The sequence below is a fragment of the Solenopsis invicta genome, chromosome 14, assembly GCF_016802725.1.
Source record: "Solenopsis invicta isolate M01_SB chromosome 14, UNIL_Sinv_3.0, whole genome shotgun sequence".
In the NCBI taxonomy this organism is placed as follows: Eukaryota; Metazoa; Arthropoda; class Insecta; order Hymenoptera; family Formicidae; genus Solenopsis; species Solenopsis invicta.
In genome coordinates, this window is record NC_052677.1 from 9,326,321 (window position 1) to 9,343,049 (window position 16,729).

A 16,729-nucleotide genomic window follows, 5' to 3' on the forward strand; every position below is an offset into this window, starting at 1 on the left:
TGTTCGTGTGTAAAATTAATGCATATATTGACAAGCAGTTATCAATACAATAGACGTTTCGTTTGATTACTATAGGCATCGCATTTGGAATAGACAAGATGATCCAAAATTGAGGATTGAAACATCTATTGTACTAATAACTGCTTGTCACTATATGCATTAATTTTGCACACAATTATTTAGTGTTGCGATTTAACGCTCTCACGGCATTGATTTATGTTAAAATTAATTTAGTTATGTTAAAAGTTACACAAACAAAAAACTAGCGAGTTAAAAGTTACGTTAAGATTAAATTAAGTTACATTAAAAGTTAATTTTATAAAGTATTTTTCATATTAAATAACAAATTCGCAAGTTTTTAAAGATTACTCTAAACAATTTGGTATAATATGCACCATTAAACAAATTTTATATTTTACTAGACAAAAATAGATGCGCGCTACAAAGCTTTTAATATTGCATAACTTTATACAAATTTACATAAGAAAATGAATTTTTAATTCACGTATATTTTTATTCTTGAATGCTATTTGTTTTCATTTAAGTATGAAATGCTCTGTTCAATTACAACTGTTCACTTGTATCAATAATAAACAAATCTGTGCAAAGTATATTTTATTCTTAAGATTGTATTCTTGTTTCTAATATTATATTGTTCTCACGACAAGCTCAATCACATTGCTTGAAAGCTATAATATTTATTCTTGGATTAAGAATTATGTGTATGAAAGTGCGCTCGACTTTTACTCGAAGCTCACTTGTTTACGGGCAACAGTGTACATGGCAACCCAGTGGATTCCAGTATCAAATAAGATGTGATTCACCCTTTGTTCGAAAATTAGTTTGGTTATTGCAAGTAAAAATAATGTAATTGCTAGAAATAAAAATTACTGCAGTTGCATTTTGTTTCTTCCACCAGTAAAATCAATAGACGATCTTAAATAGTCCGAAACGTCATAAAGATTTTCAGATTTTAAAATTACGGACACTTCAATGTTACTGCAAGCTTGTAATAATACATTGCAGAAATCTTTTTTAACTTCCATACAATATTACAATGTTTCAATGTAAGGTTTATGCAATGTTTTTTTAATCTTTTAATACTGGATTATGATTCTAATCTCTATTTTTTTATAACAAATGTTATATTAATGATTAATATTATTAAAATATGAATTTTTTTTATTTTAAACGCTTTTCCTTCTTTTTTTCTTCTTTTCATTTTCATCTTTTTTCCGTATTTAAAAACTCATTTTTTTCTTCTCCTTTCACTTTTCATTGTTTTATTTATTTTTTTATTTAATTTTTAATTACCTATCCCTGCAAACGCGTTACGAAAGTTTGTAATGACGGTGCGAAGCAAGATCTCCTTAAAAGTTGTTGATTTAGAGACGCGGTAGTCTCGTATGGTCTCTAAGATAGATGGTATGCCGCGCGCTCTCTGGCCCACCTCTCCACTTTCCTCGGTCGCGCGGTCATTCACATTACTCGAGGCGCACGTGACCAATGGGTTGCACGTGCGCCTCGGATAGTGTGAATGACCGAGCGACCGAGAAGAGTGGGGAGGCGGGCCAGACGGCACGCGGCGTGCGCGCGCTATCTTACGGGACGCTGCGCGGTCAACAACCCGAGTGGGGCATTTAATAGAGGTAGCGCGGCATGTGTGTACGTAATGCGGAGTCTCTCTCGCCGCGCGAGACTACCGTCTCTTGATATATTAGATTTAATAATACTTACTAAACATTTAGAAAAATAAAATGATTTGATGACATTATTTTTAAATCACTTTAATTAAAATAATAAAAAATAATTGAACAAGAGAGATCCATCCTGATAATTTTTTTCACATGTCTTCAGGGTTAACAAAAATACACGTGCAGAGTCGAGTTCTTGTTAATAATTAGTTTAAAATGCGAGATAATATTTAGTATACATACGTAGCTTTAGACATTTCGAGAAATTTGGCTGACATACGGCCTTGGAGTTCATTGTTTTCGTATACGACGCTCTGTGTTGACGCAAGGTCACCGCGCTATCATTCGCGTTCCGAGATTCGAGCGAGCAGGTAGCGTTGTAAGCCGCTCCATGTGTTATCTCGCAAACGCGATTGTTCTTCGTTTCGCAATTACTATATGACGCTTTAGACATTTCGAGGAATTTTGCTAACACACGGCCTTGGAGTTTGTTGCATTTATGTATGTACAGCGCGTATTATGTATGTGTTTACGCAAGGTCGCCGCGCTATCATTCGCATCCAGAGGCTTGAGCGAGCAAGTAATGCCGCTCCGTCGTTCTCCGTCATGCTTTAGATTTCTCGATTTCAATATAATCAGTCCACTGCTCGAATTGAGAGTAATGCATGAGTAATGCATGAATCCACGAACAAATGATTTAAATAATAGAAAGCCAAAAGTGATGTATCACTTAATAATATTCATATTTCCGAAGAATTTAAATATGCGAAACTTATTTCGCTGGCAACTGAATCATGTACTTGTACTTTTGAATGGTCCATCGCGTTTCAATTAATTATTAACTCCGCTTTATTAATCACGTCGTATTGTGTGGTTCCAGGTTAAACCCGCTGGATCCGTTTCCGAATTATTAACGAAAGGCCGCAGATCGAAACGTCAAATAGCTTCATAGCTTATTCGCGCGCGTACGATGATACTTTTATTTTTCCGTCGTAACATAATAAAGTATTTTGTGATTATGACGTGTACAAAGTGCGATCGTCCATTCTTTAGTTCTTTACCGTGATGTGTAATTAAACGGCGTTTTCGCGAGTGAGTATCGTGATCATGGAAGACCTGCCACGGAGAAACAAGGGAAGAAAAGGTTCAGGACGACATCGGGCGTCGGTGGAGCAACTCTAGAGGTGAGTTGTCTTTTATTTATAATTTTATCCGTTACTTTCGGAATCGTTTGTAATTATCTTACGCACGCAAATGTCCGCTAGATTATTAATTATTTCGAACGTCGCTATAATTTGAATCGTGTATTTGTATTTTACAAATCAACGTTGCCGTGACGCAGTTGCTGCGCTTCGTGTCCGTGAGTGAAACGAAATTACTTGTTCTATGTTGAAGTAGCGCTACGCGCGCGCTACAAAGCTTTTAATATTACACAGTAAAAAATAAAATGTCCCAGAAAGTCCACTCTAAATTTTAAGTTAAAATAACTCAAAAGTTAAGTTAAAATAACTTTTGTTTTAAGTTATTTTAACTTAACTTTTGAGTTATTTTAACTTAAAATTTAGAGTGGACTTTCTGGGACATGCAAAAATATTAAAATTACATTTTATTTTTTACTGTGTACATAATTTCACAGAAATTACAAATTTAATATTACATTATTTACCCTTTAATACACATATTTAAAATACGCGATCTCTGCGATGACCGCCGCTTAAGAAGTTAGAGCAACGAGAGAACTAATTTTAAATCTTAGGTTTGTGTGTTACAGTATCATCGCAGCTTCGTGGCTGAATAACTCCGCTCGTTGCGCATCGGGTCGGTGAGTGAGAAATCAACTTTTTCATTATATTTCAATATTTTTCAAATGTCCTGCGCAAGATCAAAGTATAATATTATCGCACGATAGTATCCGTATTTTCGTGAGTGAGTGAGTGAGTGAGTTAATCTGAGGAAGAGGAGGAAATATGGAAGGCAACCTTGGGGTGAGTAATATTTGCAACATGTACAGGATGTATATATAATATATCCAGACTAACCAATAGATATCGTATTTGCAGATTCCTCGGGGTGAGAATTGACGAGAGAATTAAAGGAAAATTAAAGGATTAAAGAAGAATTACACTATTAGCCCCTCAATACACATAGTCAAAATACGCGATCTCCACGATCACAGTCGCTCACGGAATTAGTGCAGCGAGAGAATCAATTGGCATCGCGGAAAAGTGACTACAATAACTTTGATATATTTTTTACATGGGTTTTTTTAGAAAGGATTTGTTACTTGCGTTTATATAAAATAACAAAGAAATATTGTTTTTTTTACATGGAAATGTATTTTTTTTATAATTGTTTTCTGTCACATAAATAAATTTTTAGCTTGGGAAAAAATTAAATTAAAATTCTGTTTCAAAAATAATTAGTTAATATTTAATAATTAAATAATCAAAATATATTTAATACTTAAAATTAAAAATTAAATTATTGAAAATTAATTAAATTAAGTTAAAAGTTATTAACTTTCTAATTTTATTATTTAACTTTGAATTTTTTAACTAGTTACTACTCAATCCTGGATATCGGAAATTGATATAGTATATTAAATTAGATTTGGAAATAAAGGTAATAATTTTTATTTTAGTTGAATTTACTTGCTTTCTAAATTTAAATTTTCTTTAATATTTTAATCAAAATATTTCTTCAGACTTGTTTACTTTGATATATAATCTTTCTTGAAGGAATTGACTTCTCTCTTCACGAGGCTCTCCATGCACCTCAATAAAGCCGCATCCAAGGCGTCTTCCAAGTCCTTTCTTTTGTTTAACGGTGGTGAAAGCTTGTCATTGGATATCAGTGCCCACTCGGCATTGCGATTGCAGAGACTTGCCATTCTGACCAGATTTTCAAAACCTGGAGTACTAGCATATTTCTGCCACGTGTTCCGACTCTTGATAAAATATTAATTCAATCATCTATAAAGGAGAAAGGTAAAACTGATTGCGGAAAGTTAAAAAAATTTGTGTATTTTAGATTTAATTTTACATCTCGATAAATTTGTATAATTTTGTATATATTATTTAAATAATTTTTCTCTCGACTTTCTTTCGACGGAAGACGGGGCAAAGCGAAAAGTCGTCGCGGATTTCAATCGTGAGCGCGAGTTCGCGCGAGGAGAAAGGCCTGTTTTTTCCATCTAAGGAAAACAAAAAGACTACACGTGACGTAGTGGCAGGACACACACTTCACCTTGACATTCCAGGACCCTAATGTCAGCGGGCACCCGGTCGCCGGTCTCCAGCAGGACGATGTCCCCGACCACTAGCTCGCCCCGACTGCCAGCACCTCCTTTCTCTCTCGTCGTCCCGCAGAACCTTGGCACGTTGCGATATCATTTGCTGGAATGATTCCATGATGCGCGCAAGCTCTTGGAGTCTTGATAGAAACTGATTGCGCTGGTGATTACGTTCGGCGGAATCAGAACTACAAGAGCCAGAAATGGTCCTCGGAAGCCTCGACGTATTAGTCCCCAACTCCAAGAAGTAATTGACGAAGCACAAACTGGAAAATATCTGGAAAATAAATATTTTTGATGGATTTCTCAAAGAAACTTCTTTAGAAAAATGTTCGCGCTAATATATCTATGATAATTATCTTAGATCGCTCTACTTCTTTCCTATTTAATCTTCGCGCATGTCCGAGTATGACACATTTTTTTTTAAAAACACATTTTAGTTTTGATGATATACATCTTTTAAATTTAAAAAATGACAATTTTTTCTACTGTAATTCTATTTGCGCAAAAAAAGAACTTGAGAAGAGCAATTTTTGCGTAAAGCGCAATCGTAATCTGAATCCTCTTCGTCGAGATATCAACACCGACATTAAATCGATGGGAAATCTGCTCACTAATACTAATTATTTAATGAATTTTAACTTCAATTTAAACACGTGAGGTCTAATGACAAAAGAAAATGAAATCACTTGGTCAATAAAAAAATAAGTTTTAAAATTAATGTAATCTAAGAAATAATGAATAGATAATTAAACGCTGATTTAAAAATACAAAATTTGGAGTTGTCAGATTATTAACTTTTTGTCGGATTTTATGTTATTATTGTATATACTTAACATATATTTTAAATTTTATGTTTAAAATATAAACAAATTATAAAAAAAAGACAAAAGTAACTGTTATTTATCAAATCTAAATAAAAATATATACCTGCGATTTTAAACTTATAAGGGGAATTGTAGAGAAATGATTTGCGCATTCTTTTTCTTTTTGTCTACTTTAATATTTATTATTTTTAAAATAGAAAATATTTCTACTTAAATCTTATGAAAATTGCTATCTATATTAGCAAGGAAAATCGCAGAATCGATGCAAAATCTTTTGAATCTTCAATGTTCTTCTCGGCGCAATCAGTGCGTTTGGTCCTTCGTAAGCGATTTCTCGCAACAATCGTCGAGAACCTTATTCAGGATCCACCTGTAAACTTTATAGTAGATGCCACGTCGATTTAATGTGCACGTCGGTATCGATATTCCGACGAAGAGCGTCCAGATCGCAGTTGTGCTGCTGTTGCGTTTTACGCAAAAATCGCCACATTTCTCAAATTCTGTACTTACGTGGGTAAAATTATTTAGAAAAGTAAAAACATTTTCAAAATCTAAAAGATGCATATCAAAATTAAAATGTGCATAAAAAAAACGTGTCATAATCGGACACGCATGAAGTTTAAATCGTAGCAAGTTTGATCATGATATCGATTTATTTTTCACTATTACTATTTGCAATGCGCTAAATGGCAAAAAAAGAAAAGAAAGAAAACGAGGGAACATTTATTATTTCTTTTTTTATTGGACATTTTTTAAGTGAAGCATAAATTTTCTACAATTGTGTTCATTGCCATTTAATGAAAATGGTTTTTGTTTAAAATGGAAGCTTTTTCTATCCATTTTGTTAATTTCTCGTAGATAAAAAGTTTTTTACTATATGCCCAAAAATAGTTAATTTCAATTGCACTTCTTTATATTATTTTCTTTTTCTCTCTAAAATTTTAATTTGCGTATATATAGATATTATTTTATTTATAGTCAAAAAACGTTCAAGAAATGCAAAAAAATTTATAAATCTAATGTCAGGATTAGGCATTTACATGTAAAATATAATTCGCATATGTGTATATAATGTAAACTATGTATTACATAAATTATGTTTTATGTGACATTCTTGTAAACAATAATCATCACGGCTCATACAATAGAAGATTTAGATTTTATCAGAAATAACGAAAATTTTCTTTCTTTTTTCTATTTAATTTGATATTATTCAATTTAATTTCTTATTTAACTTAATATTTTTATTTCATTATTACTAAATTCAAATACATATTAACAATTGTATTGTATAAGTTGACTACCTTTTTCTGTATTACATTATACAGTTTAAAATAATTTGTACATTGGCTTGTATCATCTTCATGAAAAAAGATTCGTAACGTAAACAACGTAACGTAAACAACTCTTATCGACGTAATCTCGACATGCAGGATGTAAATTCTGTCTAATTCTTTCGCGGGGTCCCTCGATCGAAGAATATAGGCGCGTCATCTATCCAAGAGGCATTGGACTAAAATCGCTCCGGTGGCCAGTCGTTGGCAAACGCGTTCTCCACTCGACCGGTCGCGCGGTTCATCCGCGCCACGTGTCCAAGCGACACTTTGCTCGGCGCCACTGTGCGAAGTGACGACGGCGTCTTCTCTACGCAGCGGAGGCGACGCGCGCGCTTTTGGCCAGCCTGTTCCACGTTCTTCCGCCATTACGAAGTGGCGTACATACTCGCTATTCTCCGGTGAGAGAGCAGGGCGACGTTACTCTCGACGCTTACCGACGCTCGGCGTCGTTGAGCGAGTGAGCGAGTGAGCGAGCGAGCCAAGCGAGCGGACGAGTGAGCAACTGACGAGTGAGTCGAAGTAACGGCCGCGTGAGTTGTCCGCGGATTTCGTACGGTCTCGGTGGTCGGGCGGCAGAGTCGCTCCGCGAGATAATTAATCGCGCGCATTTGCCGAGCGCGGCTGAGAGAGAGAGCGAGCGGGACGGGCATCGCGGGCGCGAGGAACGAGCGATCGGAACACGCTACCGAGCAGGAAGAATTAGGCAGAGGAGAAGGAGGTGGCGGCAGCGGCGACGGAGGAGGCGAAGAAGAAGAGGAAAAGAGACGCCGGCAGACATGGAGAATAGGCCGGCTCCGCTGCGCTCGCGGCGCGTCTGCCGATTCTGCTTGTCGGACTCGGAGCCGCTGAGCTTCATCTACGAGCGCGACCACAACAAGCCGTTCCAGGTGCCGCTCGCGCTGCAGATCATGTCCTGCGTCGCCATCGAGGTGAGTGGCCCCGCCGCTAACGATACCCTCAACGGGCCGCGCGCGCGACGGCGACATCGACCGCCGGAGGTGGGCCGACCTAGCGCTCCGTTCTCGGCGAGTGTTACCCGCGAGGGGAACACGCTCGCGCGACTTCCCGGCTCCTTCGTCCCCGCACGTCGGGGCTTTCGTTAGAATGCTGGTGCGGAAGGGGCAGGGACGAGCGGCTCGAGGGATGCTTTGTTGTTGCTCGCGGAACCAGTTGATGTACGCTCGTGCGGCAGCGACGTCAGTAGGGTAGGCGGTGACATTGCCGATGGATCCGGCGCGCGGCGTCAAGGTTCCAGCGATCGCGAGCAGAGGACGTTTGATTGACGATTGTGTTTCCCGCGTGTATCTTTCCCGATATTTTTTTTTTTTTTTTTCCGGAGTTCCTCGTCGTGCCGGCACGGGTGTAACAATAGTTTATTTTAAGGATGTATAGGACATTTCTTAAAATATTAAGAAAAGTGTGGAAAAATTACAGATTGTTTTATATTGCGTTTGATAGTAGAAAAAAATGTGGTAACGATTCTCTGGATAAAAATTTATTTTCAATAAGAAACAAACGTGCGCTCTAATAAAAATATAATTAAAAATCTGGTTTTTTTTATTTAAGTACTTTAAATATTCGAGATGATCTGTGTAAAATTTCATTGCAGAGATCAATTCTGTAAAGTAAACCGAGTTTATTTACTTACAAGACAACTAAACGAACAATCATAATAAAACTTTATATAAATCATCTTGAATACCTAATATACTTGCACAAAAAAATTGAGATTGATGTAAAAAATAATTTAATTTTTAATAACAAGTAGAGTAAAGAAATTATGTTAAAAATATGTTGTTAAATAGAAATATCTTATTCGCACAGCTTTCATATATTATAGTTTATTTGAAGTGTTAATAATTAAACAAATTTCCAAATTTTATTTATTTTGCAGGAACGGTATGTTTTATACTATACATCCTTAGTAGATATAGTTTGCGTTAAATAAGAAAGTTTCCATTTTTTATATAAGATACTGATTTTATCTATTTTTTGTTTTACAAAAATTTTCTCTAATAATTTGTTGATGAAATACTTTATTCATTCGTGTATACATACGTTTTACTTTAATCGTTTAATATTTATTGTGTATTTTTTGTGTTTAAATGAAAACTGAAGACTTATCTAACATGCGTTAGAAAATTGAATTTATTTATTTAATATTTAAGAAAGAAATCAAAGAGATTATCCATGTTGAATCTTTTAACCCACTTTACATATCATTTTTCTATTATTATACATATTTTATAAATTTTATGAAATTTTATCTTATCTCTATATCCTTACTGCACTATATATTATAATATATAAATAAATTTTATTTAAACGTTTTACAAGAACTTATACAATATACATTTGTAAACAAGAAGAATGTTTCATTTTTTGAAAATAGATTAGATAAAAATATTTGAGGAAAATATTTTCTGTTTCTATATTTTATTTTTTCCATCATTGCATCTTTTGTTCAGATGTAATACGAGTATTATGTTTTATTATTTCTTATCCATTTTTAAATGTACAAAGTACATGAACAAAGTTTTAAATTACACATTTTCTTGTATAAAGTTATATTGATTATACACGCATATTTTTGTTTTTCATATATTTATAGTGATATGTGTGGATAATTTACAAGATTTATAGTAACTTTGAATTTACAAAATCTTATGAAGTCAAAAGTTACACAAATCCAACGAAACCTCTCCTGCAACTCCTGAACATCCAACGCCGAAGAAACTCCTTTTACGGATTCCCGACAGGTAAGCATGTCGCTAACGATCCGTCGTATCTTATTCTCGATAGGTGTACGCCGCAGATGGGATGCCGCAGATGATTTGCAACATGTGTCGCTGGAATCTGGACCGCTCGTACAAATTCAAGCTGCAATGCAAGAAGGCCGACGAGGCGTTGAGGGACTATCCCTTGTCTGGAGTATTGCCGAGACCCTTCCCTCCCATCCCCAGTGACCCGCCGACGGAGGTCGGTATCAAGAGATCCTCTGAATCTAGATTGCACAATGAGGTCTCTAAGAAGCAACGCATCTCTGATAACGAGAGCAGAGATCTTAGAGAGAGACGTGAGACCAGAGAAAGGGAAAGGGAGAGGGAGAGAGAAAGAGAAAGAGAGAGACAAAATGAAAAACAAAGGGAGACATGAAAAACAAAGGGAGACGAGCAATGAGGAGCTTTACGAAGAGGAGCAGGACGGTGGCAGCGAGAATGAGCAGGAAGTGAGTAATGCCAAGGAGGAGAGGAAATTAGAGCCAGGAGAGATCAGAGTGTTCGCATGCGATTTATGTGATCGCACCTTCCCTCTGCGACAAGCTCTACTGCTGCACGTTCAACGCGGTCATCGCGATCGTAATTTCAAGTGCACCGAATGCGATCGACACTTTTTCACCAAGTATGACCTAAGTAAGCATATGAGCACGCATTCGGAGGAAAAGCCGTTTTCTTGCTCCATCTGCCAGAAACAGTTCTCGCGGTTGAATCTGTTGCAACGTCACGAGAAGGTGCACAGAGATGAAACGCGATACGCCTGTACGCATTGCGACCGCGAGTTCTTCACCACGGAGGAACTCGAGAAGCACGAGGATTCGGCGCACAAGAAAGAAAAGCCATTCCAGTGCAACATCTGCAACAAGCGCTTCCAATACAAGCAGGGCCTGGAACGTCACGAGATGCTTCATAATGAGGACAAGACATTCGTGTGCGATTACTGTAAAGAGGCCTTCCACACCAGCACAAAATTAGCCCGGCATTTGTCTACCCATGCTGGTCATCGACCGTACATGTGCAAATTATGTCCGCGCACGTTCTTGCTGTCGCATCATTTGACCAGACACATGCGTACACATTCGGTAGAGAAGCGCCACGTGTGCGAGGATTGCGGCAAGGCGTTTAAACGCAAGGAGAGCCTAGAGGTGCATCAATTAACGCACACGAAGCGCACGGGCATGGGTCTCACCTGCGATGTCTGTCAAGAATCTTGTCGTAATCGCGCCGACTATGTCACTCACATTAAGCAACATATCGAAGCGGGTGAGAAAATGGGTCCGGACGGCTTGCAGCCTGATACCAAGAAAAATGTTGAATTAGATTCCGATGAGGAGGAAGAGGAAGAACAATACACTGATGGGGACGACGATTACGAGCCACCGGCGTACATTGTGAAAAAGTTACCGAAACCGCCGAAGCAAGCGAAGCCTTCCGAGAGTGAGGAGGAGGAAGAAGAGGAGACGGAAGACAAGGAAGAGAAATCCGAGAGACAAGAAAAGGAAGAACGCAAGGTGGTGTATGTGCGCAGCAAAGACGGCAACATGGTAAAGAAGACTATTAAAACGCTGATGCCTATCCAGCGTCGCGAGGTTCAAGAACCGAAAGTCGCGAAGACGCAAGCCACTCCAACTAGCTCCTCTTCTCAGAACAGCTCGAAAGGTGCCACGACGTCGCAGAACAAGGAGGAGAGTCCCAAGAGTAGGGACTCTCGCTTGGATGAGACCGAGGCGCAAGTGCAAAAAATTGTCGCCTCGGTGTTCAAGGAGCACAAGATTCCGCTGAAGCACCAACAGAACGCCAGTCAAGAACAGTCTAAAGAATCGCCAGCACCTGTGACGAGATCCCAGAGCGCTTCCCAGGAGAGTTCCAAGGACAATGATAAGACGGAGATGCCGGCATCCACTCCGAAGACTGTCAACACCGTCAAAGTGATCAAAAGAATTGTGTTGAGGAAGCCGGGAGGAAGCAGTAGCGAAGGCACACCAACAATCAGTACAGTTGCTCTCAAGGATGGGGATGTTTCCCTGAGCGGTACTCCCGGCTCGCACAAGGTGAAACGAGTGATCGTTCGTAGAATTATCCGTCAAGGTGACACTACTCGTGAGGTTATCATGAATCCGGATGGCACTGCGATAGATCCCGCGGAGCTGGCAAAACTGCCGACCGGTAACGTAGTGAAGCGTGTAGTGGTGAAGCGACCGCTTGATAAGAGTCAAAATTTAGTACAAGCGGTATTGCAGTCCGCGGAACAACGTCAAAAAGGAGGGGATGTTTTAAACGAGAAATTCGAACTGAAGACTACGGCATCATCTAGTAGCGGCACGCCGAAGAGTGCGGTAGCTTCGCAAAAGACGCAAGTGGTCACCCAGAGCCAAGATCAGGAAACCAAGGAGAAGTTGGAGCGATTGGAGAAGCGAGTGGAACAGCAACGGTTGAAGATCGAGGAGTTGCAAGCGAGGAAAGCCCAGCAGGACTACGAGGCGGTTGACGAGATGTTGCCGGAGCGACACGACGAGTCTGAAGATGAACAGCAGCTACCGCTCAAGAGAGTGTTTGTGAAGCGGAAACAGAGTATATATGACGAGGAACGAGAGTACAATGACGACACAGAAACGGAGTTGACAAAAAACAACCCAATCCAAGAAGAAAAAGACGAAACGGATCAAGTTACTGAGAAGGAAGATGTGACTCCAGTCGTGGAGGAGACATTGGAAAATGTTCAGAAAGAAGTCCAGAGCATGACGGTAAAATCGACAGTAAGCGGCAACAGTAGCACTACAACAAGTAGCACTACTGTGAAGAAGACTCCGACAGTCGCCAGTAACAAGGTGTATACAAACAAGCGTTACATGATCGTGAAACCTGGCGATACATCAGAAGTGGAGGAGATGAGCCGCGAATTGTGCAGTATTTTCGAGACTACTGACAACGTGGTTAAGATGCAGGAGACTGTTCTGAGTAATCTTTCGCAAATTTCCGGTATCGCGGCGTCAACATCAGACGTAAACGCGAAACAAAAGATCGACGATGTCTCGGCGATGGAGGTCGACGAGAGGGTGGATCAGGATGGCGTAATAAACCCGGAAAATATCAAAGAGGAAACAGCGATGGAAGTTGAGGTCGCGCAAGAGACAGTGATTAAGCTGGAACTGGAGGAGCCTTCGCAGGTGATCGCCGTGCAAGTGCAAGAGAGTCAGCCTGATGAGCCCCATACTGCTCTTGATAATCAAGATCTCTCTGAGACTGCTTCGATCTTTGAGGCGTCAGATGATATGCTGGAGGTCCGGAAATCGGCGACTGACAATCTGAACGATTCCGTTATTGAGTTGCCGCAGGACAATACTACTATTAATCTGAATGATACTAACGATAGTCAGGACAGCCTGGAGGATAAACTCTCGCAGATGGAGGGTTGAAAGGAGGTTTGTCTTTTTTTTTGCCCAGTCGAGGTGCTGCACCAAGTAAAAATCATGATCTCGAATTCGCTGTAAGATTTCTGAGGTCTCTTGCACGATTGGTAATTAATTTTGATACTGGATGGTATTAAAATTAATCGTTCAATTTAATTAACGACAATATTAATATTTCGACCTTGAACCGTATTATTGATATACAATCGAGGTCGACTAAGAAAAAAACAATTGTAATTATGAAGCAATAAAAAAATTGCATCATTAAAATTAATTTGCATGTAAAATGTGTTTGAGTTATTTAATATTAAAAGTAAATCTCGAAAATGTTTTAGTATTTTTTAGTACTTTTTTTTAACTACAAAAGGCATATACACAATCAGAAAAAATAGCCTTTTATTTGTAATATATCTCCGATCGTTTAAAAAAAAGCCATATATATATGCGATTACATTCCGCACATGGCAAATGGTTTTTAGTGCGCATCGTAATTGAAAGGATAAAAGAATTAAGTTCAATTCAACATATATCTTGAGTTTTGACTTAAAAATTAAATACTTATTATATAATAATTAAAACACAAATTAAGTTTTTTGAATACACGCACACACGCGTGCGCGCGCGCGCATATACACACACATTAAAGTCACATTATTATTTTAATGATTACAGAGTATAATATATATTAATATTATATTGTATTATTAATCATTTTTATTATTACTATATAGGGTTTCCCATAATTAGCAAAGATCCTTTTACGAGCGTATTCTTTGAAATATTCTAATTCGAAAATCCCAATATGAAAATATTGAAACTATAATACTTTTCCAATTATAAATTATTAAAGTTGTTATGTGCCTGAGCGCACAAATGTTAGGCGCTACAATTGGACAACTTTAATTATTTATAATTAAAAAAATATAGGCTCGACATTTTTGTATTAGGGTTTTCGACATAGAACATTCCGAAGAATCCACTCATAAAAGGACCTCTGCTAATTCTGGGACACCCTGTATATTATAAGTATTATAGATATATACACATTATAAATATATTTTATAATATATTAAAATATTGCTTACTTCACGACAAGGGCTCTAAAAATCTTTTTTATATTTAGAGTTGAACTCTATAATCTTGCAATTTAAATTTAGTTTGTTATTTTGAGTTTCTATTTTTATTTACTTTAAGAAAGCTTCTTGATTAAAATTATTAATTTATTTTGTTAAACACTAAGAGAATCTTATCCTAATGCAGTTCGACTTCAATACTATTGATATTCAGAATAGTAATTCCCAATCGCGCAAGAATCTCGAGAGTCTCGGCGAGTTAAATTGGCGGTAACAAGCATATACTTTGATAACAGATATTAAAAACGATCGTACGAGAACACTTTTACGAAAGAATATCGTTGCATTTTTTTTTAAATTAAAACATACTCGCAATTTTTTTAATAATTAAGTTCGGTATTATTGACGTTTGGAACGCGAATTATGCCCGTCTCATCAAGATCGCGTTTAAATTTCTCATGCTCATCTTTCATTTTTCTTTCTGTCCAAAAATAATGGATTTGACGAAGATAAAAATGATCGAGTCATTTATAGTGCGAATATGAATAATGTTAATTATTTTAATTATATAAGGGATCTGACCGTCTCGACAGAATCTAAAACGCAGAAAATCAAGATTAAAAAAAAAATTACTACGTAGAATAATTTATATTTTAAAGATATAATAGACAATATTTAAACTACAAATTTGTAAACTTTTTAAGAGGTTGAATAAAATGTAAGCTCTAAAAATTCGGATGAGTGTAACATTTTCGGGGGCAAGAGTGATCCGAAATTAAAAGGTAAAATTCTCGTAAACAAATTTAGCAGCTATTGTGAAGCGTAGGATTTTGTTTAAAATTGTAGAAAGTTTATTAAAAAAAAAAAAAAAAAAAAAATAGCCTTAAAATTCAAACTTTGAAAAAATTTATTAGTGGTCAGATCTCTTAACACATTAGGATACTTATTGTACATTTTAAAGCTTTTATTACAATTATTTTGATTATTTTTCCTAGGACTAACTCGAAAATTGTAACATTCTGACGTATTGATTCTCTACCGTATCTTATCATACCTTGATATCGCAAAATTTAATTTACGCTGTTCTCGAAGTGAACACTTTCTAAATTGGAAAAGAGCTTCGAGCTTATAATCGTTCGCTTTGTTTTTACATATTATTGTTTCATTTGATACATCCGCAATGAAAGGACAATTGTAAATATATGGTCAGCCACCGAATGGTTTTATTGGCCCCGATTTGCGAACTGTATCACAGCTGTGAGAAATATGTACATACTGTGCCTCCTGGCGACTTCCTTCATTTTCGCGTTCACTTTCGCTGACAACAAAACAAAAAGGACAAAAGAAAAGTCACGATCCTCTTGATCACGCAGTCATAGGATTCGTCTTTTTTTTTAGCATTAAGAATTAGTACGTAGCTAGGGCCAGTTGCACCAACCGGTTGTCATTCGCTCGAAATTCCTCAACTCGGTCGCAATTAGGCCGTTTTTCCTATTTTTACATATGTCACTTTGCAATTCGTTTAATCCATTGCAAGATACTTACATTAATATTTGCAAATGTTAAAAATAATTTGGTTATTTTAAATATATTTTGTTAATATTTTTAAAACGCGGATTCACCCATACGGCACAGCAGCCATATTATAGAATATTCCAGCAATGTTGCAGCAACATTCTGCAACGTTGCTGTATATTTCTGCAAGCTTCTGTGCTGTAGTTACAATGAGCTAACCGGCTTTTATTAGTGGGATTTTAACTATGGCCGCCTCAATAAGGATATTCCACGTCTATTTTCATACTACATATTCATTATTTAAGAGTGTAGTATGAATATAGACGTGGAACATCTTTGCTGAGGCGGCCATACTTACAATCCCAATTGATTGAAATTAACGGATTGCTCCGATTAACGAATTCAAGACGATCAATAGATAATCTACGATTAATTTTCTTTCTTCAAACTTGCATATTTAGAATAATTGCAGAATAATCGGCGTATATTTTTTTTCCTTTTTTTTTATTGGTGCAACGGACTCTGATTATGCAAGTCAACATTTATAACGTTGGGAACATAAGAAATAATGAAGTATAGATATACGTTTACAGTAATCATATTCAGAATATTATTTCGTTAAACTAGTAAAAACGATAACACGTAGGTTATCTGATACTCTGCAAGATATTTGGAACCATATATAAAATACAGAAGTGTGTAAGTGTAGAAAACCCTTCGCGATATTTATTGCGCCCCTTTTCTCCGTCCCATCCTCTTTCAAACAAATATCCAAACAGGTAATTCAAAGAGAGAAAGAGGTAA

At 37.1% G+C, this 16,729-nt stretch overlaps 1 protein-coding gene across 1 annotated transcript; it reads left to right on the forward strand.

The window, feature by feature from the left end:
- Positions 1-7,489: 7,489 nt before the first annotated feature.
- LOC105198977 lies at positions 7,490-15,293 on the forward strand. The gene is given in 3 exon segments (XM_011165852.3): positions 7,490-8,079; positions 9,953-10,302; positions 10,304-15,293. Coding segments are annotated over 3 exon segments (3,543 nt in total). The 5' UTR covers positions 7,490-7,926; the 3' UTR covers positions 13,344-15,293.
- The last annotated feature ends 1,436 nt before the right edge of the window (positions 15,294-16,729 follow it).